Genomic DNA, 23705 nt, shown 5'->3' with positions numbered 1-23705 from the left:
GGCATAGGCATCGTCCATGCTTGACTGGACAATCATAATAATCACAGTCACAACGGGCTGGCCACTCGCTTCAGCAGCAGCAGCAGCGGCAGCAGCGGCAGCAACAACTGACAACAGGCAACAAAAGCTACTTACTATGTCTATGTCAAGCCGATATGCGACTGATAAAAACCTGTGCAGAAAACAATCAGATATAGAAATACACTAACAGACAGCCGGCTATAAAAGCTAGCGAGCATTTGGCAGAGATGTGCCGAAAAACTTGAGTTTTTCTTAAGCAAACCGAAATATATTTCGATTTAGTAGATTACCTATAAATACTTTATAAATCTTCTATACATTACAAAAGCAGGAATTGCCTTTAATCAAACATTTAGCAGTCCTTGGCATTAGCAAGTGTATTCGAGCGTCGCTCATGCTCAGTTTCCTCTTTCCGCCTTGTTATTCATTGTTTTTGTTGTGTGTCTCTCTATATTTCTCCTGCAGCTAGCAAGAAAATTGACAATTGCGCACCTGCTTCATTTTCTTCTTCTCTTAGAAAGCGGCAACACTGCAACAGCGACTGCAACAGCAACAGCAACAGCAGCAACAATGCCGCAGCAGCAGTTGCCTGTTTAATGGCACTTAACGGTCAACATGCTCACTGTGTAGCAGTAAACTTTGTGCTTATAGCAAAAAACTTTCCAAAAAAATAAGCAAAAATAAAACTGAAAAGAAAAAGAAAAATCCTGCTCAAATATATGCCTATATTTAGCTATGCAGCTCATATTGTACTTGGACCTTCGATTTAAGGCACCTTGCATTTGCATAATAAAGCCACCAGCCAAATATTTATATATGCCTGAATTTACATATGAAACGCTGTGTGAGTAGTATTTAATAAAATGCAGCAATGCTCTAATTGTATGTTAATCGAGTGAGCAGCCAAATAAATCTGTGCTAGAGACAACGATCCAAATTGAATTATGAGCAGGATCTAAGTGCAGCAGCAGCCCTCGTGGCGGCGTCCTTTGTTGATTTATATTGAATTTTATTTTATTTATTTTGCTCTTTTTCGTTGCTTTTTCATTAAAAAGTACTTTCAGGGTTCAGGCCAATTAAGCGAGCCAAGTCAGTAGCTGCTGCTACCGATGATGATGATGATGAAGTTGTTTTGATAAAGGCCCTGCCTTAGAAAACGTGCTCAATTTATCGAAATCGGTGCAGCATGCTGCATGCTGCATGCGGCATCGTACATCGCACTCGGGAGCACTTTGCATGGCCTGCTGCCCAAGATAAACATCATAAATGCATTGAAATGTCATTGCCAATGCAGTTGGCTATCAGTGCCGTCTACGCTATGAGATGGCCAAAACCAAAGCCCAAACCGAAAATAAATAAATAGAACCAGTGAAAGAAAGAGAGCCAGTGGCGATGGCGATAATAACGAGTCGCTTAACTTGGCCAACAGGCAGGAGCAGCAAGTGCCGTTACTCCTTATGCAATTACGAGTACCTGCTATTGGCGCTGCTTAATTAGAAGCACATGGGATGAGGGCAGCTGCTCCACTCCACTCGAGCTTCAATTGTGCTCGAACTGCTGCAGTCGAAGCTGCTTAGACAGATGATTATTTATCACCGTCGTGACTCGTGCGACAATGACGAGACGGTCAAAGCACCAAATGCCAGCCACACTGGCACACACAAGCAATAAAAAATAAATTAAAGCAAACATTAAAAATAAATAAATCAAAGTATAATAAATACGAACTCAAATTTATAAAAAATAATAATAAAATAATATAAAATTAATTTATTTAAATTATTTGCAATTTTTGAATAATGAAATCTCTATTCAACCACTGTGCATTTCTGGCCACATTCGCCAGGCGGCTGCTCCCTGCATGTCAGAGCGTCCATTCGATCTGTGCCTCTGGGAGCGCCACATTTGGACGTTCTGTGAGAACTGAGAACTGAGCACCGAGAACAGAGCAAGCTGCAAGCAGTTTGCCAAATGTTAAGCAATACTTAAATAATATTTCACTTTAGTTATTAACTAGCAGTCAGCTTGGAGCTGAGAGCTTGTAGAGCCGATTTCAGTTGTCAATTAAAGCTGAAGTCATGCAGTTGCTCCCATTGGTAGGATCGTTCATTGTGCTCGCCCAAGGTCAGAACTGGCCCAGCGATTCGCTTATTACATCGAGTAAGCTCAATCCAAATACTTATGTTTACTTTAACTTGCACACAAATCCATCATCTCATCTTGGATGCATTGCAGTCCGCTGTTGGGAGATCGTCGATCCAGGTCACTGCAAAGGCAGCTTCAAAATGTTTGGCTATGATCCCTACGCCGGCTTATGCATACCCTTCTTTTATACTGGCTGTGGCGGCAATCCGAATCGCTTTCAATCCGAAATTGAGTGCATCAACAAGTGCAAGATGACCAGCGAGGAGCTGGAGTACGACACCAGCTCTTCAAGCATGAACCAGGGATCAGGCGATGACGTAACCGACCTAGTCAACATAGAGCAATCAGTTGAAGTCGGAAGTGGAAGCAGTGAAAATTCAGATATTAGTGAGCCAATAATAACCGAAGAGTACTATGACAAAGAAGTAACTCCGAAACCGATCGAAGATGATGAGGGTTATTTCCATAATCATAGTGACAATGAAATATCATCAGAAAGCTAAATGCTTTATTTAGATAAACCCATTCCATGGTTATAAAAAAAAATTGTTATGCCATATAAAAATTAATTGAAATGGAAATTGTTAATAAATAAATTAATTAAAATTTAAATTTGTGCGCACAGAAGAGAAGAGAAGAGAAAAGAAGAGAGAGAGGAGGCATGTGTTTGTCTTTGCGGATGTTGAGCTTGTCATAGATACAGCTCCAGGCTATACAACAACAACAACAACAACAACAAGAACAACAGCAACAATTACAAGTTGCGTAGCCAATGCAGCGGAACTAAATCATTTACGCCTTAAACTGTGCGATCGAATGCCGACTCTGAGCCAGAATCGTATCGCACATTCTAATGTCTTTATTATGAGCAATGCAGAGCAAGAGCAATATATTGTTGCTGTTGCTGTTGCTGTTGTTGCTGCTGCACCCACTAATCAACATGACGTCAGGGGTGTGCCGCGTCGTCGTCGTCGTCGTCGTCGGCTTGCTGCCTTTTAAGTGTGCCGTATGGTGAAATAAATACGAGCAACCCGTCCGTCCAGGGCTGGCTGCATAGCAGTTGACTTAGCTGCCTTTGACAATTATTTATGGTAATAAAGAGAACCGCTAGCTTTGGCTTTAGCTTTGGCTCTAAGCTGCATCCAGCTACACGGATAGACATGAATCTGCAGGTAACCGAGCGTCAAGCCCATGTGCTACAATTTCTATAAAATTTAACGATCTCAGCGATTTGTGCAAATGCAAAAATGCCAGCGATTGGCAATTAGCAGTCGAGCGCAGCATATTAAAACGTTGAAACGTCATTGAGTTGAGTGCAATGGGCAACGGGCAACGGGCAACGGGTAATGGGCAATGGGCGGGCGGTCGTCCGGTCAAACAAATGGCCAATGTCTCATTAATGCCACACAATGGAGGCAGCCAGCGGCAGGCGACGCGACGCGACGTCCCGCTGCGTCCAAAATATGCAACATTCATCAATCACACAGCGCTGGCCGCGGAATGAGAATGAGTTCACGCCGTGCACTTGGGGTCGGGTCGAGCGGCGGACTGCAAGCTGTAGCCAGAGTCCGTGCTGCGGGATTGATTTGCTTGCCGCATTTTCAAGTCAATTACACATATTTGTGGCATTTGTGGCACTCGTATTTGGATACCCACCGCATGGTGGGTCGCGCTTGTAGGTGTTAGCCGTTTGTCTGTTTTGCTATGTTTTGCTACGTTTCGCCGTCATCCGTCGATTTTGTTTGTGTACGCGTGGCATGCCACAACAACAACAACAACGCCGTGTGTGTCCGCCCACAGTGTTGCGCTGGTCAAACAATGCCACAACTGAGTCACATTCGCAGTCAGGCGAGCCATTATTCATGTCCAATACATTTGCACAATGGCCATTTGGTGGGCCATCGAAGGGTTAACTATCGTCTCTTATCGAACAGCTGTTTAAAAGCTTCGCACGCCCACCACACACACACACGCACACACATATACGCGCACAAAGCTAAACAACAACAAAGCCCCAGGCAGTAAATTGATAAGAAAGCTTTTGCTCACTTGGCTGTGCGACGCATGTCTAATAAGCACAACGAAAGCACAAGAGAGGGCGTGTGAGAGAGGGAGAGAGAGAGAGCGTGAGTTGAGAGAGTGCGGGTGAGAGCGTGCGCGCGCATTGATTACGAATGCAAGCTCATCACTTAAAGCACAGATTGAGCAATGTTTATAAACGTAAATATTAAAAAAAAATCCTAATAATTAATTTTTTTTTTTTTAATTTTATTGTAACACAATCATTAATTAAAATTAATTAAAATCAAATATTTTATGTATTTATTCACAGTAAATATTTGCACTTATTTCTGTGAGTAAACGGTAATAATATTTGGGTAATCAGAAATAAAATCATGAAAAAAAAATAAATAATTTTTAAAAGTTTATTATAGAAAACTTAAATATTTAATTTTTTTTTTAATATTAAAATTATATATATTTATATATATATAAATAAGGCATTTAAGAAATATTACTAACAACAAATCTCTGTTTTCATTTATTTCTTTTTTGTTTAGCTTATAATAGTAATTGAATTGAATTAAACTAGATATTAATAATATATTATAAGATATAGTATGAATATATTATTAAAAATTCTACAAATATTTGCAAATTTAATTATATACATACATATGTAGTGTCAGTGTATATTTTTTTGAATCTTAACATTTTATGAATTATTCTTTGTAATTTAATTGGTCGGAAACTCTGATATTTTTTCTGAAGACCTTTTACAATTATAAACTAAGATTTATGGTTACATTACACAATATTTATAAACCAATTAAAAATTAATATTGTGCAGGCTTTTATATGCTCCAATTGTTGCAGGTATTTGATCATTATTGAGGGATTACAGGAATTTATTTTTATATTTATGGGACATGTGATGATTCAGCTAGATTAATGATCATATATATATATAGATATATATCTATAGAATGCATTTATGTGGCAACTGAGGCGTTCCCCTTGCCACATTCTTTATTCATGATGACAACAAAGTGAAACAAGTTGATACTATTTTTACAACAGTCGCAACTCTCACTCTCTCCCATGCTCACGCTCCTCACGCTCTCTCGTTCTGGCAGTGCCTCACTGTCCCTCTCTCTTTCTATTTGTCGCTCTGATTGACTGTGGTGTTTGTCAGTTTAGCACAACAAAATACGTAAACAAATGCCTACTATCGTGTAAATAAACAGAAACGAATTATATATTCTCAACGCAGAGAGAGCACTGTCTCTCATTCTCTCTCTCATGCTCTCTGCTGCTCTCTGGCCCGCATAGAGCGGCGACTGTGACGGCAGCAGAGCCAAAACAATCAAGTGAAAGCGCTGAGCATATCTAAACTTATTGTGCTGTATTGTATACAACAACTTTCATTGCTTCTCAGCAGATACAGATACAGATACAAATACAGATACAAATACAGATACAGATGCAGATACGACAGCGCGTACGTTGCACAAGAGCCAAAGTGCACGGCGCATGGAGTCAAAGAGCGCGGAACACGGAGCACGGAGTACGGAGCGTGGAGCGTGCTCTCCGTGCTATGTGTGAAAAATGTAACAGAAATTCTTACGGAACCCAGACCCAGACACTCGCTGACAGCGTCACAGTCACAGTCGCAGTCGCAGTCGCAGTCACAGAGTCAGAGTCACCAACAGCGCCTGGCCTGGCCGAGTCGTCAGAGTCGTCCGTCAGAGTCTCATCAGTGTCGTCTGTGTGCGCGGTCGGAGCGAAACGCGGGCGTTGCAAACTCATTTCGTAAATGGAAATGTGCTGGAGACGCAGACGGCGCGGCAAGCCAATCAAATGAAATTTATTAAATTGAAGAAGACGTGCACAGCCCAGCGAACGGAAGTGAAAAGTTACACACATCCCAGCAGACATACGAGACGAAAAAACAACAACAACAGCCACTAGAAGACACACACATACACACACGTGTATATAGTGTGCACAGACGAATAAACTAATCGCAAAAGGTAGCTAAACGAATTGCAGTCAGAAAATGTATCTGTGAAGTAGCCATAAATGTGTGAGTGTGTGGGAGTGGTAGTGTGCGTGCTCGTGTGTGTATATAGTAGTCAAGTGCTTGAGTGGATGTGCGTGTGTGTATATGGAAGTACACGCCTTTCGAGTGCAGCAGCCGCAGCCGCAGCAGCAGCAAGCGCAGCTTTGACTGTGTTTCTTTTTTTTTCTCGCAGTTTTCCCGCAGCTCGAATTGAACACAAATTGTTGACTAGGGAAACAGGAAATGTGTTCCAGACTAACTGTCGTCTGCCTAATTGAGCCGATTTTCCCATATGCGCACACAATGCGCTGTCTGGCCATTTGCCAAGTGCCTCATATCAGGTCAATATCCTTTGACCCAATTATGGCAGCGCACTATAAATTCATAAGCTAAGCCAATTGACAGCGCTCCCACTACTCCCACTGCTGCTGCTCCTCTGACAGTGTCAACTTGCCTATAATGGACTTTAATTTCCGTTGGACAAGCGTGGACTCCCCCTCAGCCCCCTGACACATGGCACACGCCTCGCAGTTTCTCGAAAGGCGAAGAAAAACGGGAAAAATAAATAAATAAGCAAACGTTGCGTATGGAGTTGTAAGTGGGAGGCGTAGCCCGCCCATTAGTTGGTGGGCGCGGCAGTAGCCCAGTCAAAGGCCGAGCAGGAATACACACAGTCGCTCGCCCACTCCCTCTCTCTGTTTCTATCTCTCTCTCTCTGGAGTTACACACATGCGAAAGCTCTCTCGCGCACGCTTAACTCTCTCCATCTTTCCTCTCTCCCCGCTCTCCCCGCTCCTGATGGCGCCAGGACGTGCCTAACCTACCTTGCGTTGAATTCTATAGTAGCATAATAAAAGCACATGTGTGTGTGAGTGTGTGCGTGTGCGTGTGTGTCTGTGCGTGTGTGTGTGTGTGTGTGTGACAACGCGTGTGTAAGCAGGTGATTATCTGTTGCAGCGTCGTATTTATCTCATTGAAGCCGCTGTGACAGACGAACAGGCAGCGCGCTTTCAATTTCTGTCTCCCCATAGAGCGATATTAAGCGACAGACGACAGATTAACACACAGACGGACTGAGTACAATGGCTGAAATTTCACACAAGTTCAACAAAATTTCATATACATACATATATGTATATATGTACATAAATCGACTACGATTTTTAATCAGCCAACATTAACGACTCTCACTTTTTTCATACAAAATTTAACATACGAATTTCTCTATTGTTAGAATTGCCTATGTAAAGTTATTAATGTTAAGCCAATGCAAAGTATTAAATAGTTAAATTAGAAAGTGTGCTTGAATACTACAAACAAGGCTGCGAAACGGTAAAAATTATATTTGTGAACAGAAGCACATGCCAAAGCTGGCCGTTGTAGAGTGACCAAACAAGAGTGATACTATTTTCTATAGCCATATATCATCGGTTGAGCTATCGGTAATATTTGCATATGAAAATATTACAACAGATTTGCGATTTGATTCTTTATTAACTTTTCTTGTGCTCATAGAAATATTTGTTTGATAAATCTGCAAAGTTCTGACTGTATAATTTATGTTGTGCAGTGTTGCAAAATTATTCAATTTGAGCATGAATTCACTCAATTGTGTCTCAACAGAAAACTAATACAAAGTAGAGCAACTTTAGTGAATATAGCAACCATTATTAAATAAGACCCGGAAAAGTCTCATAGCAAATTATAGCCTTAGGCTTGAGCGCTGCCAGCAAAGCCAAGTCAACTATAATTAGTATTATATTATTTATATTTATTATTATTTTTCACATAATGGCAAGCAAAAGCAAAACCATTTTTATTATATAGCCATTTCTCTACTCTAGTCAGTCTCATTTTTAGATCCATTGCAAAATTGATTAGCTCAAGCCATGTGCATCTAATGCAGCTCGAATAGAGCTCAACAAATAGTCAAATAACATTTGGGTATGTGATCCACTGTACACGCCCTTAAGGGCACATATCAAAGATACTCAAAGATATTTCAACGGCTGGAAAGCACTTCATCAGCCGTGAGGCTGGCAGGCTCTGGGGGAGCACACCTACACACACACACACACACACACACACACACACACATGAGAGCTTCATCTCTTATTGTGCTATATTATTTTATGTAATGGCAGTCCTTAGACAGTCGTGGGGTTGGGCTGAATGCGAAAGTCATTAGAGCTAAAAGGCGACCCGTGCTAAAAGCCAAAAAGCTAAAGAGCTAAAGAGCCGCAAAGCCTGCAGCGTTTTAATGAAGCACACTTGACAGTCATAATTCGTTTGCAGTAAATCAACTCGGCGCAGATTGTGAATGCGATTAAGCACATCCATTAATGGCCATTAAATTGCAGGCAGGCACGCGTCAGCATGGGCAAGGATCAGGAGTTCCTCGAGGCGGCACGCAACGGCAACATCAGCCACATCGAAAAGGTGCTCGCCCAGAAGGGCAAGCGCGCCGGGCCCTTGGCCAGCCTGCGCCGCACCGGGGTCAATGTGCAGGACAGCGGCGGCTACTCGGCGCTGCATCATGCCTGCCTCAATGGCCACGAGGACATCGTCCGACTCCTGCTGGCCCATGAGGCGTCGACCAATCTGCCCGATTCGCGTGGATCGTCGCCGCTGCATTTGGCCGCCTGGGCCGGGGAGACGGACATCGTGCGGCTGTTGCTGACGCAGCCGTATCGGCCGGCTAACGCCAATCTGCAGACCATTGAGCAGGAGACGCCGCTGCACTGTGCCGCCCAGCACGGGCACACGGGCGCCCTGGCGCTGCTGCTCGCCCACGACGCGGATCCCAATATGCGCAACTCGCGGGGCGAGACGCCGCTGGATCTGGCCGCTCAATACGGACGCCTGCAGGCCGTGCAGATGCTCATCCGAGCGCATCCCGAACTGATTTCACATCTCAGCACAGCGGCAGTGGAGAGCGGTAGAGCAGGCGGAGGCGGAGCAGTGGCGGGCGGCGAGTCCCCCGCATCGCCCGCACGTCCCATATTTCCGCACACCTGCCTCCATCTGGCCAGTCGCAATGGCCACAAGAGCGTGGTCGATGTCCTCCTGGCTGCGGGCGTCTGTGTGAACCTATTGACGCCCTCGGGCACGGCGCTGCATGAGGCGGCGCTGTGCGGCAAGGAGAGCGTGGTGCGCACTCTGCTGCGGGCGGGCATCGATCTGTCGGCCACGGACAGCGAGGGCCGCACTGCGCTGGATATACTGCGTGAATTTCCACCGCATGTGACCAAGCACATCATTGCAGTGATTAACAGTACGTATACGTAATATAGCCCATATGCATATATGCAATTATGTCAATGACATCAATTTGCAAATGCGATAAGCACTCAGGCAGATAAATGAACTTAATCCCCTCACTCTATGCCCTCCGGCCAGACTTTCGCCACCAAATGGACACAGATGAGGCGGACGAGGTTATCTACCGCCAGCACGCCGGCTCCCACACAGCCGGGCGTGGCCAGAGCTCGAAGCAGCCACAGCCACAGCCACATCCACATCCACAGCAGCACAACAGCCACAACCACTATCACTTCAACTCGAACAACCACTTGCTGAACCACTCGCACTCCATGCAGCAGTCCGGCTACAGCAAGCAGCGGCTCAGCGCCGGCAATGGCGGACCCTACAACGGGGGCAAATCCCTGGACAGCGCGCTCCAGCCCGAGGACAGGTTCTATCAGGATCTCAACGCGCACTCGCCGCTGCACATTCAAAAGTGAGTTGCACATCGAAATGGAGCTAAACTCTCCCTCTCTCTATCTCTCTCTTACTCTCTCACTCTCTCTCCAGCGATATGGGCGGCGGCTTTAGTGTCAGTCCCTCTTCGTCGCTGAGCAGCTTTGAACCGGCCTCCGTGTCGCCCCGCTCGCGCTGCTCCACCGGCGGCGGCGCTCAGCCCATTGTGATGAGCACATTCGCGCCCAGCGGACCGCCCAAGAAGCCGCCGCGTCGCAATCTCTCTGTCTCGCCCACGCACGCCGGCCCGGGCCAGCAGTTCGGCTACAGCTCGCCATCCAGCCAGGGCCAGGGGCAGCCGATAGCGGCGGGACGCCGACGCCCGCCCGCCAGCGAGAGTCCCTACTCGCATCAGAGCCACGGCAGCGTCGGCGGCATGAGCTTCGATGAGACGCAGCTGCGCGAGCGGCAGCGCAACGATCGCCTCTACGCCAGCGCCAGGCAGAGCACGCGCTCCGCCGTGGACGGCAGCATGAGCCTCAGCTCCAGCAGTGAGTGACCCCCTTACTAATATAGACTACAAGTAATATTCATTTTCATATCTGCCCAGATGACATGCTGGATCGTCAGTGCAGCAGCTCGGAGCTGAATAGCGAGACAAGTGTGCCAAATTCCAGCGGAGAGTCGCCAGCTCCCGCTGCCCATGCCACCAACTCCATGAAGCGACCCATTCCGGCGCAGCGCAGCGCCTCGACCAAACTCTCCAAGGAGCTGCTCAAGAGCTGCGAGAGTGCCACCCTCAAATCGTACAATCCCAACCGCAAACTCAAACGGAACCGCAACAGCTGGTGAGTGGACGAGATTTCGGGGTGAATCTAGAGATGATCTCAGGGATTTCCGTTCTCCAGTTGCACAACTGGTCTATTCTCTTTTCCTTGACTGAGATCCAGTCTTACTAAGCAAGTGACCAAGAGTTACTATTTCCGTTAACTATATTTTAGCAAGTATTGAATCTTTCGATAGTATTTAACTGTTAAATTATTTGATCTTTCCCCTCATAACAGCTCTATAAATGTAGCCGATAAGACGGAAGACGCTGAGCAGAACTGCGATGCGAAGCAGCAAATTCCGAGCAGTCCCACGCACTACAAGCAGCCTCCGACGCCGGATCATCCGCCACCCAGCTCTAGCCAGGCCGAGCGCACCATACACGAGCGCATCCGTCCACTGAGCCAGGAGTACAAGCGGCGATCGGCGCTGCTGCAGTTGCAGGCGGCGCAGCAGCTGATGATCGAGACGGGCTCGTCGCCGTCGAAGCTGCTGCCGACGCTGAGCACGCCGGGCTACGATTACGATGATACGGTGACGGTGGTGCCGCGCTGTCCGGCTCCGTCGTCAGGCTCGCTCAGCTCGAGCATTTCGTGCTCGGATCACAGCCTCTCGCACTCCACCACGGACTACGTGGAGGAGTTTGTGAGCGATGTGCCCTTTGCCGGCCTGCTCAAAGGCGCATCCCAAAAGGAGCACAAGGAGCACCAGGAGGTAAAGGTGCAAGCCCAGCAGGTGCCGCCGCCACGTGTGCGCCCGCCGATCCCAACCAAGCCGCAGGTGCCGGAGCGCAAGTTCGTGAAGCCGCCGACCACGCCCACCCAGCAAAGTGCCGAAGTGAAGCTGGAAACGAATGGCAATACCGAGACCGAGAATTTGTCCACGCACAAGCCCGACAAGTCACCCACCAAATCAGCTGGCAAATCGCCCGTCAAGTCGCCAGCCAAGTCGCCGGCAAAGTCCCCCGGCAGCGGTCACTCGATAGCGCGCAACTCGCTGAATCTGCTGAGCCCCTTCAATGCGGAGGAGGCGCGCAAGAAGATCTCCGAGATCATTGAGAACTTCGGCAGCGGCATACTCAACACGAACATAACGCCCACCCACGACATCGAGCTGGACTTTGAGGATCTCGAGGTGCTGCCGGAGCGCCGCGAGCTGGCCCTAAGGCTGCGCAATGCGGGCCTGTTGCACCTGGAGCGCATACTCTTCGAAAATGGCTACGATAACTACAAGTTTGTGGTAAGCTCGAAGCGATCTAGTGATTCCAATTGACCCACCATCCACCATGTCGATGCCTTCTCCATTCCAGCGCAATGTGTTCGAGGAGCCGGATATACCGCTGCTGCACATCCCAGAGCGGGATTCGGCCAAGCTGCTGCGCTTTGTGGAGACCCTGCCGCCGGCGGAGTTTCTGCCCCAGGTGCCCCTCAAGACGCAGCAGGAGAACAAGCAGCCGGGCGTGGCCACGTTGCAGCAGTGGCTGCAGAGCATCGCGCTGCCCGAATACCTGGAGATCTTCAAGTGAGTACGCGAATCTCTCCCTGCTGAACTAGCGTAACAATATTTACTGCCTTGCATTGCCAGCAAGCACCTGTACAACACAATCGATAGCGTCTGCGGTGTCTGGGACGTGGAGCTGCAAACCGTGCTCGAGATCAACAAGCTGGGCCATCGCCGGCGCATTCTGCAATCGTTGGCCTTCATCCGGCAAATGCGTGAGTCGAAGTCACAGAAGACGCCGCTGGCCGAGAACAACGAAACCAACAAAATGACAACGAACGGCAACAAGGAAGCCTTGGCCGGCACAACCACAGCGGCCACCACCGGCACCACGCAGCCAACCACGATTGCACTGCCGCATCGGAATTCCATAACGGGCTATCGCAAGAATCGGTAGATTATATAGTATAAATATCCACATTTGATTTGATTTACTTAATTCAATTAAATATTTTGCAGTCCCGCACCACCGCCGCCTGCACCGCCGGCACTCAAAACCATTGAAGCCGACCCATCTACGGCTCCACTTCAGATACGCGCACCCTCCGAGCTGCTGCTGGGGCTGCCCGCCAACATGCGCACCACCCAGTGGCGCCACTCGGCGCAAACTCTTCTTAACGAGCACATCAAATACGAGGTCCAGGTGAGTGTACCTGGAGTTCAATATCTAATTTCATAATACTCCTTGCGGTTGTGAGAGAGGGCATTTTGGAAATTAACTAATAAATACAAGTTTACGCCCACTTGCAAAGTGAAATGGGTATATTCGCTTTGCTGTTTCTTTGTGTGATTTTAATGAAATTACCCGACATTTACTTACTCCCCACTCCCCACTAAGTCAATGAATTATATGAACTAGAGAGTACTATTCTTTTTTACCTATATAGAAACTTGTCAAATATTCAATCAAAGTCAAAAGAGGAAATAATATTTGTAAATGCATTCGAATTACATTGAGTTTACTTTTCATTTGTCTGTCCATACTCATTTTATATATTGATCGGGTAGCTGCTTTATAAAAGTGTGTGATAAATTGGTAAAAAATTGATGAAAAGTGTGTGATAAATAATGCAAAAATTTCAGCCTCAGCTTCCAAGATTAAAATATCAAATCATTTAGATAAATTATAGCATACCTTCTGTACAGATAAAAAAAAAAAAAAAAAAAAAAAAAAAAACATTTTATGTCTAGTAGGGAGTTAGAAATCAATAATAATTTTACGATTATTATCTTATATATTTCTGCACTCAGAGAAGCTTTAATAAAACACCGAACGAGTATTTCCTAGTCGATAACAGCCAATTGAATTCTTTTATTTCATACTCATGTCCATCATTCTATGCTCTCCCCAGTACCTAGGCTCAACGGTTGTGAAAGAACTGCGTGGCACAGAGTCCACAAAGAAATCAATACAGAAGCTGAAGGCCTCCGGCGATCAGGCGAACAAAGAGGTGCACAGACAGGGGGCGCCGCTGTCCCTGGCCATTTGCCACCGGGGCGTGGAGTTCATAGACGTGGCCAGCAGGGTAGGTGTGGGGGAATGGTGAATAGAAGAGCTACTCACTAATCCAATTGATGCTTACAGCGTGTCATCTGCGAGCATGAGATACAGAACATCAATTGCGCCTGCCAGGACTCGGAGGATCTGCGGCACTTTGCCTACATCACCAAGGAGCAGGACATGCACTATTGCCATGTGTTTCTAGTGCAAAGCACAGTAAGTACTACACATAATGAACTCTCATCTCATCTCACGGTATATGTATAAATGTCTTTCCACTATAGGATCTGGCCAGCGAGATCATACTGACGCTGGGCCAGGCCTTCGAGGTGGCCTATCAGCTGGCACTGCGCGATGGCATTGCCACAACGCCGTCGCTGCTCCTGGACAATGGCATGCTGCAGGGCGAGTACTGCGGTGGCGGTGGCGGTGGCAGCAAATAGAGCCAGGAGCTGGCCATCGCCCGTAAACCCACTCAGTCTATGGCCAACAATACGAATCGCACTCACAGTCGCAGTCGCAGCCTGTGCGCCAAACTATTTTGCCTGACCAACTATGGAGCGTTGTTCAAGCTTTAGTTGGATTTTTTCCAATCAGAATTGAAACTAGTCCTTGCGCAGAGAACAACAGAACAACAGAAAGACTTTTTACAAAGGCACAACAATTTTGTATGCAATATATATAAATCCACATATGTATATGTTTGAATACTCCAGAAATAATCCAGCTTTTTTCAAGCTAAACTATTTGAGAATCGAACGCACAATATTCATGAATATCATCATTTGACAAACTGCAAACACAGAAACAAAAACAAGAATGCATTTACAACTTTTTAAGTATCTATATAAAAGGCAGTTGCATTTAACTATATATACACAAACACACATATATATATTAAATACTAAACGTATGTGTATTCAAGTTTTAGCAAATTTTTAGCTATTTATCTAATCCATGAAACGAGTATAAAGTATAAATTTATTAACCTACTATTGGCACATAAACAATTTTATTGATGTTAAACGCTGTACGACAATTGAAACAGCGAACTGCTTAAAAAAGCAATGAAAAATTCATATCCAAAAAATACATAAAGCAAACCACAAATTGGCTATATACAAGCGATAAATATATGAACATAAATATATATGTATACATTAACTACTCCCATGAGACACAGCGCGTTGTTATATAATTTTAAATCAATTCACAAAACTCTAATCAAAATGAAAACAACGCATACAAGTTATAAGCAAATTAGCTTAAAAAATACAACAAAATTAAATTTAAAACAATATAAATTCAAATTAAAACAAAAGAAAAAAATTACATTTGAATATTTGTGAGGCATTCGTTTTTCTTTGTTATTTTTAAACTTTAAAAAATATGTATATTTTTAAACTAGTCTTTGATTTTATTTGAAACTAATTTAAGGCAAAGCCTTGTTGTTATCATTTGTTAAACACGAACTTTTTAGTTAATTTTTATTGTATTAAAATATAAATTTCAAGTCTCTATCTCTCTCAATGTGTGCAATGCTTTAAATGTTAGCCTGCTGTATGGTACAAGAATGCTCATAAGAAGTACCTATCCATTAAATCATTAAATCATTAAATCATTAAGTCATGTGAAAAAGTCTACTATAATTAATGTGCATTCGCACCTATATAAACTACATCCAAATCGAAGAACTATATACAAACAAATACACACATACAGCCTAGTGCATAACTAATGAAATTTAATAGCGATCTATGCATAAAAAATATAGCAAAAAAAAAATAATAAAATAATAACATGTTTACCAAAAAATAAATAAAATAAAATAAAATAAAATAACAAAAAATACCTGTAAACCTGATTTGTCTTCGTCAAATTGCATAAACAAGTTTACCAAACATACGAAAAGCAAAAAGAAAAACAAAAAGGAAAAACATTATTGAAATATTGAGCAAATACGCACATGCATGCCAGCCAGCATGCATACATACATATGTACAACTAAAGACAAACCTTATACAACAAACTCATACTAAATAAATGCATAATTATGTATGTAATTAAATGAATGCACAGTCTGTTTATCATTTAATTTACTGTATTTGCTATGTAGAGTGGCCTAGCCTGGCCTCACCGGCCTTAAATTCAATTAAGGCGCACTTTCCCACAGGCCGCGGCTTAAACGATTGCAGCTTGGCAGCATCAATTCGCCGCATCTGTGCATCAGAGAACGCAGATCATTTACACAGGTCGGACGTGAGCCGGTTTTGTTGTTAGTTTTTAGTTTTTTTTCTCTCTTTCTATAAGGCTAAATGCGTTAAGCATTTGATCATACGAATATTAATTGGCAAACACCAAAGCGCAGAGCTATTGCCCCGACAACGACTCCAACTCCAGCTCCAGCTTCCAGCCAGTGATTCCCTGGCACACGCACACATGCGCTAATGTTGCCAGCAATATGTTGCCGGCGTGCGTCAAATGTTGCCAAGCAACACGATAGCGAGTGTAAGCGAGAGAGGTGTTGAGCAAGAATGAGAGAGACAGAGAGGGGCCTGTGATGATACTAGCCAGAATGACGACGCTTGATGCCGCCGCAGCCAGCGCTTAACGGTTTAAATTATTTCGCGTCTCTTGCGTCGTTTACTAGCGTGCAATTTGTGGCGCAGAGCTTATCACAATTTCATTATTACAAGCATTATTATTGGCCATAGTAAATTTGCCAGCCAGCCTGGCATTTGGCTTCGGCTTTGCCTTTGCCTTTGGCATTGCTTATGCGTTTATTTGTAATTGAAATTGCGTGACTTTATGCTTCGATTTCGCCATTGCCATTGTTGCCATTCAATGGAAAACAGATATAAACTTGCAAATATGTATACATGTGTATAAACATGCACACACACACACATACTTGTGTATATGTATGTAAGCATGCACGTAAAACTTTCGGACGAGCTTTCGCTGTGACAGCGAGAACAGCCGCCGCAACAGCAGCAGCAGCAATAAAAACAACAACAACAACGACAGCAGTCAAACAAAGCAAAAAGCACAAACACAAATGCAGAGCGCGCTCGCTGCTGCGAAAGCTGTTCGCCTGTTCCGAATGCGAGCAAGCAGCGCAATGTTTGCCCAGCCCTTGCTCACTTACACGCATACGCGCGTGTGTTGGTCTGCCTCTGTGCCTCTGTGTGCGTGTGTGTGTGTGGGTGTGTGAGTGTGTGTACACTTGCTGCCTATTTAAAGCAGCCGCAAATTAGCAAAGCACTCTGCAGCTGTTTTACGCCTGTTGCCCACTGCTGCACGCCTGCTAAAAATTGTACCAAAAATCGCCGTTTGTCAGTGAAACGCGCTTCGGGCGAGTGCCTGGAAACGCTAGCGATTCGCAATTTAGTTGCCGCAACAAATGCGCCAAATGTTTCAAGCAAAAACATTTTTATTCACTTGAACAGCATTTGTTGCTATGAGTTGGGGACTGTGGGGGACTGCATTGATTTTACCGTTTACGATTTTTTACTGCTAGCTAAGAAAATAAATGGAGAAATAACATATAAGAAATCTTTAATAATATTTTTAGTACGCCTTATATTTGCTTGGTGTCAGTCACACTGCTGTTAATGCTAACAATTTCTCTGAAGACATTAAAAATCGTATATCATTAGATTTTGGGAAGATATTTTTTCAACTTTCATTTATAACTGGAATTCATATATTCTGCAAACTTTTGCAACTTTCTTAGCTACGAAAGCAAACTCAATTACTTTGAAAATGCAAAATTTGTATAGCTCCATATTCAACTTACTCCTAAGATTAGAGATATTTGCATTCCAAATATTTGCATTTCAGTGATTTTGCAATTTTCCACAAAGTCGTATGTCCTTTCCTTGTCTTCTAGTTTGGCAATTGTGTATGCAATAGTTGACGCATTGCATTTTCACTCTCCATCCGCTGAAGATTACGAGTATACTGCAAGAGCTATTCTCTATGCGAGGCTGCTTTATTTAGCCCCTGCTCGAAATGCAAATGTGTTTTGTTGATTAAATTTACAAATATGCACTCAAATGTTGTCTCTCCAACACTCATCACTGATTTACAGATTATATAATGGCAATTATATAATTTAGCTCGAAATAATAATTCCCTACTAAAAGGTCTCATCACCAATAGCAGCAGAAAGTCCCTTACATTTCACTCTTTAGTCCCTAGCTATGACCGTCTTTTTGTATAAGTTGATTTCTGCTTATATAATTTCTATATTACTTTTGGGTGGACTTAATTTTGCTGTTCCAACCAGGAATTTTCGTCGAATTAATTGTTGTCAAGCTCTCTGAACTTCTTCCCTTTAAAAAATCTTTCATTACAGATGAACTTCGAGAAATTTCTGACAGTTAGTAAAGTGTGGTATTAGCTATGTGTGAATATAAGAAGATTGTGAATATAAGAAGATTGCAATAGAGCATATTCTTCGGGTTTATTATGAGGAATGGAAATCAAGCCACATGGGCGGTATCCTTTCTCAGCCAATCCTTGGACTTTTCAGTACAAAATATATCGCATTCATCTTTGGTATAAAAACGATTTTCATTTCCGCCGCAATTCGAGTATGTGAACTTCTCGCACTTGATCTTGTACTTATTGAAGAACCAGAGCTGTCGATTTCCTTTGCATTTGCCATAGTCTGGCTTCGAGTAGCAAATGGCTGCAAGAGACAAAAGGTTAACGCAAATGTCATCCGAAATTTTGTTATTTCAGGAACCTTTATTGATTTTTTCAAAATGCCTCTTTCGTGCATTAAAATTATAGTTATTATTTTGAACATCATCGTAGTCCTGGCCCAAAACCAAGTCAGCCAGTAGCAAAATCAAAGCCAAGGCAGTCAAGCACCTCATTTTGTGGGGCAGCTCAATGCAGAGAATAAACTGAACTGGAAATATTATCCACCTGCCTTTATAGTGCGGAACGTGACGAACTAACAACTGTTTTTCCATCAAAATGCAAGATAGAACCAATTGTTTTGCGTAAGATATATAGAACGATCAAATGCCAAATGTTGAACACGTCATGCGAATTGCTCAATCCGTAATCAGAGGCCAAAATTATGCGACCGGTTGGCCAAGCGAATTCAATTAAATTTCTCAATAAATTATAAGTGCAGAAACAAACTCAACGCCAGCGGAGTCAGGTCTTGGATTGGCTCTGCTGCATACTTAGATGCATATGAGTCGAAATATATGTATATATTGTGAACTGGTCCAGTGTGCGTTTAAACCGGTACTTAGTACACAAAACGAGATTACGCAACCGCGCGAGCGAAGATCAGATGCCATCGCGCATACGCCGCGTTGTACAGCCTCCTGAGCATTGGGACATGCTCGTCTCGCACAACGCAAACGAAATCGCAAGCATCGGAAAAATCGAAATTCTAGATCAAGGCCAGCACACCAATGCACACAAACTATATATACATATATAAATATCTCTCCCTCTCTGTCTCTACCTCTCTCACTCTCTCATGCTGGCTGCTGACACACGCAATGCATGCGTTAAATAACTTGAAACTAGTTTGGCCATTGAAGGAGGATGCCTGGTATTAGTGCAACGCGCGCTCACAAACTGGGTCAAAAGGAAGCACGGCCGAGCTGCGGCTGCGCATGCAATAAATTGCAGCAATTGAAATGAATTTTGTCATTCGACAATTTGCATTTGTAAGTAACAAGAGAAAACACTTAGCGCCACTTACGCGCCTGACAGGGTCCCAAACGCTCCCATGGCCGGGGGCCACCACCAAGCCCAATTATGCAGTCAAATACATTATCACAGTTTACGGTTGCCAATGTGTCATTGATCAGGCGTTTATTTATATTTATAGCAAACGTCATTTGAAGGCTGCACCAAAGTGCTGACAAAAAACACAAATAAATTCTGGAAAAAATAAAATAAAATAAAAATCAAATTTATCTAAAATTTGTTTGTTTAACGAAAACAATAAGAGCAGGAAAAGTGAAGAAAATATTTTAGGATTTGAACACATTTAAAATAGATATACGGAGTATGAATAAACCGAGTTGCAGTGGGAGGATATCTGGAGACGGAATCTCGGAGAGTCAGGATCCTGTTGGAAATTACATGGAGCAGTTCACTGTGAGTCAATTGCATATTTGCTGATATATAAAATATTAAATATTACTCGAGTTTCCATACTGACAATAAGCAGAATTATATAGAATACATATCTGTTCTATGTTTTAAATATGCCATATGGCAAGTCTGCAGCTTATATACACAGATTGTAGTGGTTACCTAGCAAGAAGATAAGTATATAAACCCAACGATCTCTGTTTGTTGAAGACCAACAGATTTGCAATTTCAAAATATGTTTGCATATATATTATAATAATGCACATGTCAAATTGTGATCCTTTTAATTTTATAATTCCTATGATTATTGCCTTCACACGTAAGTCAAGCAAAGCCCTACCCACTCAGTCATTTCTCCTTCAATAGGAATGTGTTTACACCGTAATATAATGTCAAATTCTATACATTTAATTTTAAATGCAAATATATGCATTTTGCAAAGTGCTTTGACATTTAATAAAAATATAAATATTATTTAAATTAAACATAAATTCTTTGTATAAATATAAGAAAATGTAAGCCTTAAGTCTAATTGGTCTAATGAAACAAAAGTAAATAACAAAACAATAAAAGCTGTCCTGCTTTGGGCAATATATCAATTCTTTATAGTCAAATGAATTTGTATAAATATATATATGTACATGTATCAGTATATATATATGTGTATATCGTGAGGTGATTGTGAGGCCGCGGGACTTGTTCGCTAGTTGAGCTATTAAACAAAATTAGCGAACATAATTCTATTAATTTAAATGTTGAATTTTATGTGCTGGCGAAACAGTTTTCAGGCCATTTACGATTACCGCTATTAACCACAAAAAAAGAGGGTAAAAAAAGACCGTTAGGGCCGTTTATCGATTGTGTGTAGCGTGTCAAGGCTAAGTCTAGATAACGAAATCTTGCGATCCGTCCAGATTGCTGACAAATGCAATGCAACAAGTTTGGCAGGCACTTAATAAACATATTCATATCTGGCGATTTGACGCTTTTGGCCAATGCACGCAAATGAATCGGTCGCTTGGATTGGATTGTGCAATTATGGCTAATAAAAATGTTTATGGCCCATGCAGCCGTCGCCGTCGCCGTCGCCGCCAATGCCCATTGGCCGTTGACTTCTGCTGGAGCGATATGAATCACCATAAATCTAAGTGCGGTATAAATATTTATCGTGATTTTATAGACGATGCCAAAGGCGGAAGACAACGACCAGCCAACGACGCGCATGCAATACCCACATTGCGCATTTGGCATGCGTGAGAATCGCATGCAGACCAATGGCCAACTGACCAATGTCCAGTGTCCAATATCTAATGTCCATTGAGCACATTTTCTCCTTCTCTTTAATGGCAGGCAAATCTTGCACATGGCTGGCCCCTGATTCGAATGGCGCAGATAAAAAAGGTCGCGCGCTCTTAGAAAGTGGGTTAATTAGCAGCCAAAGCTGATTGGGGAGCTATATATATATGAATATATATATATGTGTGTGTCTGCTTACATCCGGCACAATGCATTGCTATATTGCTCCAATAAAACATAACGCATTGGAATGCCCAAAAAACTTGACCTCAAATGGCGAGCTGCTGCTCCTCCAACTGTCCAGCTAGAGAGCAGACAGAGGCTGGGGATGAGACTAAGACTGAGCCTGGGGCTGGGCATCTGGACGTGCTGCTCGCGCACACGTCACGGTTAATTGGGCATTCAAATGTCAAGTTCAATTTTGGGCTACATTAGCGTTACCTATAAAAGGGCCGTTCTCTCTGCGCTGCATAAAATGAGATTTATTGTTGCATTTCGCTGGCTGCATAAATTGTTTTTGTTGCTTTTGCTGTTTGCTTTTTGCTTTTTGCTTTTCGCTGGCAATCGCGCCTGGTGGCAATGGTCCACTGATCATCTGGCCACAAACAATTGGCCAGGGACGTGGCCGACTCGCCGTTGTGCTCGCCCGATCGTTTGGCATTTGGACTTTTGAATAATTTGGACTGTTCCAAAAGCGTATCAATTGGAATATCATTATTAGCCCAGCACGCAGCTAAATTAGTATGAGGCACCCCACACGGCCAAATTGTCAATGTCTAAACGCCCCATGCAATTTTAAATATTATTTATGACATTGATACGCGGCTTCCGATTCAACTCAAAGGCCAAAAACGAGCTCAAGCTGAACTGCTTTTATTTTAATGACCATTTGCTATTGGTTTTCGGCTAAAAAAAAACTACGAATAGTGCACGGCGATAGCACAGCTATACCCTGTAATAAACTAAATGTGATCGAGTGTGGTATATCTGACTATAAGAAATATAATTTGCAAATATTCACTGGACTCCCATCTAAGTAACTTGGCCAGACGCCTATGCTCTGCAGCGCATAACACAGTCAACTGCCGAACTGGTATAAGGAGGAGACTGAAACGCCACCACCCTCAAGACCTGCTGGATCGGGTCTTGACCAAAAGCCACACATCTGTCATTTTATAACATTTACATAATATATAAGTATCCCAGATTGTAGCTTTCAGTATGTAAATTAGTTAACATTTCTGTTTAAACTAAGTTCCCGAAAAGGCAAAAAAAAAGCGTTATGCAAACCTGTTAAAAAATGTTATAATTTCGAAGAACAAAAGCTAAATATTCAAAAAGACTGAGCAAGAATGGAAAGCTGAGAAGGATAGACTTACAGCAATAAGTAAAATGAAGGTAAAAAGTTTGGTTCTGATCTTAAAAATCTAGAAGGATTGTAAAAGAAGATCATGCTTTCTCTTTCTCCTCACTCTATTCCTCGCATGGTGTAAGAGCTTAAGAACATTACTACTTATATTCTCACTCTCTCTATTATCTATGCTCTATACTCTTTGCTATATACTCTATTCTCTATGCTCCACTCTCCATTATCCAATCTCTGTTGTCGACTGTCAAATCTCTATTCTCTATTCCCTATTCTCCTTTCATTATTCACTAATTCCTATTCTGTATTTTCTATTTATTTTCACATGTTTATTCTCCATTCCCTATTGTATATTCCCTATCCTCTATTATCTACTGTCTATTTTATTTCCACTAATCCCTATTCCGTATTCGCTTTTTGTTATACATGATCTATTCTATATTCGCCTTTGTCCAATCTATATTTAATTGCTTTTTCTTAGTTCTTCATTTTTCTCCAGTTATTCTTACTCTTTTACCCTTACTCTTACTACTGACTTCCATCTATCTCTTTCTTTCTCTCTCATTCTCTCTACCTCTCTCTAGCACTCACTCACTCACTATCTCTCTCTTTCTCTCTTCCGCTTCCTCTCTGCGTACTATATCCTTCCTGAGAGAGACAAAGTTCATTTCATAGTTTACATGAATTCCTATTTTATAGGGTATCTCTTTTACAACTCCTAAAGTCACTTCCGCTTAATATATACTTAAATATCAATAAAGCTATAACAGCTTTAAGAAGTATCTTAAGTGCACCCGATGCAAAGCCACCACAACAGGGGCACAAACTGTTGGGCAATGCGCAGTTGCAGCTGTTGTTGTCGTTGTTGTTGTCATTGCCACTGTTGTTGTTGGTGCGATTTCTGGTGGTATAAATCAACGATTGGAAAATTAAAAGCAATAAATTTGCAATTAATTTTTAATTTGCGCAAATTGATTAACATCAGCACGCTGCGAATGCCAAATAAAAAATAATATAAAATAAATCAAAGTTAGCTGCAAAATATTTGATAAGCAGATCAAATTTAGCCAAGTTTTTTCCTCGGCCATATCCGCTCTATCATAAGTGCCTCGTTTATGCGATTAAGGTTTTTGCGAAACTTGCGACTCTAA

At 43.0% G+C, this 23705-nt stretch overlaps 3 protein-coding genes across 4 annotated transcripts; 2 read left to right on the top strand and 1 right to left on the bottom strand.

Annotated features, from left to right (window-relative positions):
* The first annotated feature begins 1972 nt into the window (after positions 1–1972).
* On the top strand, positions 1973–2778 carry LOC108609169 (uncharacterized). Its single transcript, XM_018000891.2, has 2 exons — positions 1973–2181; positions 2257–2778. The coding sequence occupies exons 1-2, from the start codon at positions 2100–2102 to the stop codon at positions 2667–2669; spliced, it is 495 nt and encodes a 164-aa protein (XP_017856380.1). The 5' UTR covers positions 1973–2099; the 3' UTR covers positions 2670–2778.
* A 2841-nt stretch (positions 2779–5619) lies between these two features.
* Positions 5620–15829, top strand: LOC108609181 (uncharacterized). 2 transcript variants are annotated; one of them, XM_018000906.2, is made up of 12 exons: positions 5620–6200; positions 8590–9503; positions 9629–9968; positions 10043–10479; positions 10539–10776; positions 10993–11995; positions 12066–12277; positions 12341–12649; positions 12716–12899; positions 13609–13782; positions 13842–13973; positions 14042–15829. In XM_018000906.2, the coding sequence occupies exons 2-12, from the start codon at positions 8606–8608 to the stop codon at positions 14198–14200; spliced, it is 4086 nt and encodes a 1361-aa protein (XP_017856395.1). In that variant the 5' UTR covers positions 5620–6200; positions 8590–8605; the 3' UTR covers positions 14201–15829. The 2 variants fall into 2 exon arrangements, with proteins under 2 accessions (XP_017856395.1, XP_089325310.1); XM_089469184.1 differs by lacking the exon at positions 5620–6200 and adding an exon at positions 6249–7169.
* Positions 15830–18198: 2369 nt separating this feature from the next.
* On the bottom strand, positions 18199–18687 carry LOC108611003 (protease inhibitor carrapatin-like). Its single transcript, XM_018003433.2, has 2 exons — positions 18511–18687; positions 18199–18453 (listed from the first exon to the last, which is right to left on the bottom strand). Exons 1-2 carry the CDS (start codon positions 18641–18643, stop codon positions 18245–18247), a joined length of 342 nt encoding a protein of 113 aa, XP_017858922.1. The 5' UTR covers positions 18644–18687; the 3' UTR covers positions 18199–18244.
* Between the last annotated feature and the right edge of the window lie 5018 nt (positions 18688–23705).

The sequence above is a fragment of the Drosophila arizonae genome, chromosome 2 (assembly GCF_054131065.1).
Source record: "Drosophila arizonae isolate 15081-1271.41 chromosome 2, UAZ_ARI_1.0, whole genome shotgun sequence".
NCBI lineage: Eukaryota > Metazoa > Arthropoda > Insecta > Diptera > Drosophilidae > Drosophila > Drosophila arizonae.
Note: the sequence above shows the minus strand (reverse complement) of the source record. Positions and strands in the feature narration are given on the sequence as shown.

Coding starts and splice junctions, on each gene's coding strand:
- LOC108609169 (XM_018000891.2), top strand. CDS start 2,100: ATGCAGTTGCTCCCATTGGTAGGATCGTTCATTGTGCTCGCCCAAGGT. Junction 2,182..2,256: donor CGATTCGCTTATTACATCGA/GTAAGCTCAATC, acceptor GATGCATTGCAG/TCCGCTGTTGGGAGATCGTC.
- LOC108609181 (XM_018000906.2), top strand. CDS start 8,606: ATGGGCAAGGATCAGGAGTTCCTCGAGGCGGCACGCAACGGCAACATC. Junction 9,969..10,042: donor TCGCCGCTGCACATTCAAAA/GTGAGTTGCACA, acceptor CTCTCTCTCCAG/CGATATGGGCGGCGGCTTTA. Junction 11,996..12,065: donor ACGATAACTACAAGTTTGTG/GTAAGCTCGAAG, acceptor TCTCCATTCCAG/CGCAATGTGTTCGAGGAGCC.
- LOC108611003 (XM_018003433.2), bottom strand. CDS start 18,643: ATGAGGTGCTTGACTGCCTTGGCTTTGATTTTGCTACTGGCTGACTTG. Junction 18,454..18,510: donor TTTTGAAAAAATCAATAAAG/GTTCCTGAAATA, acceptor TGTCTCTTGCAG/CCATTTGCTACTCGAAGCCA.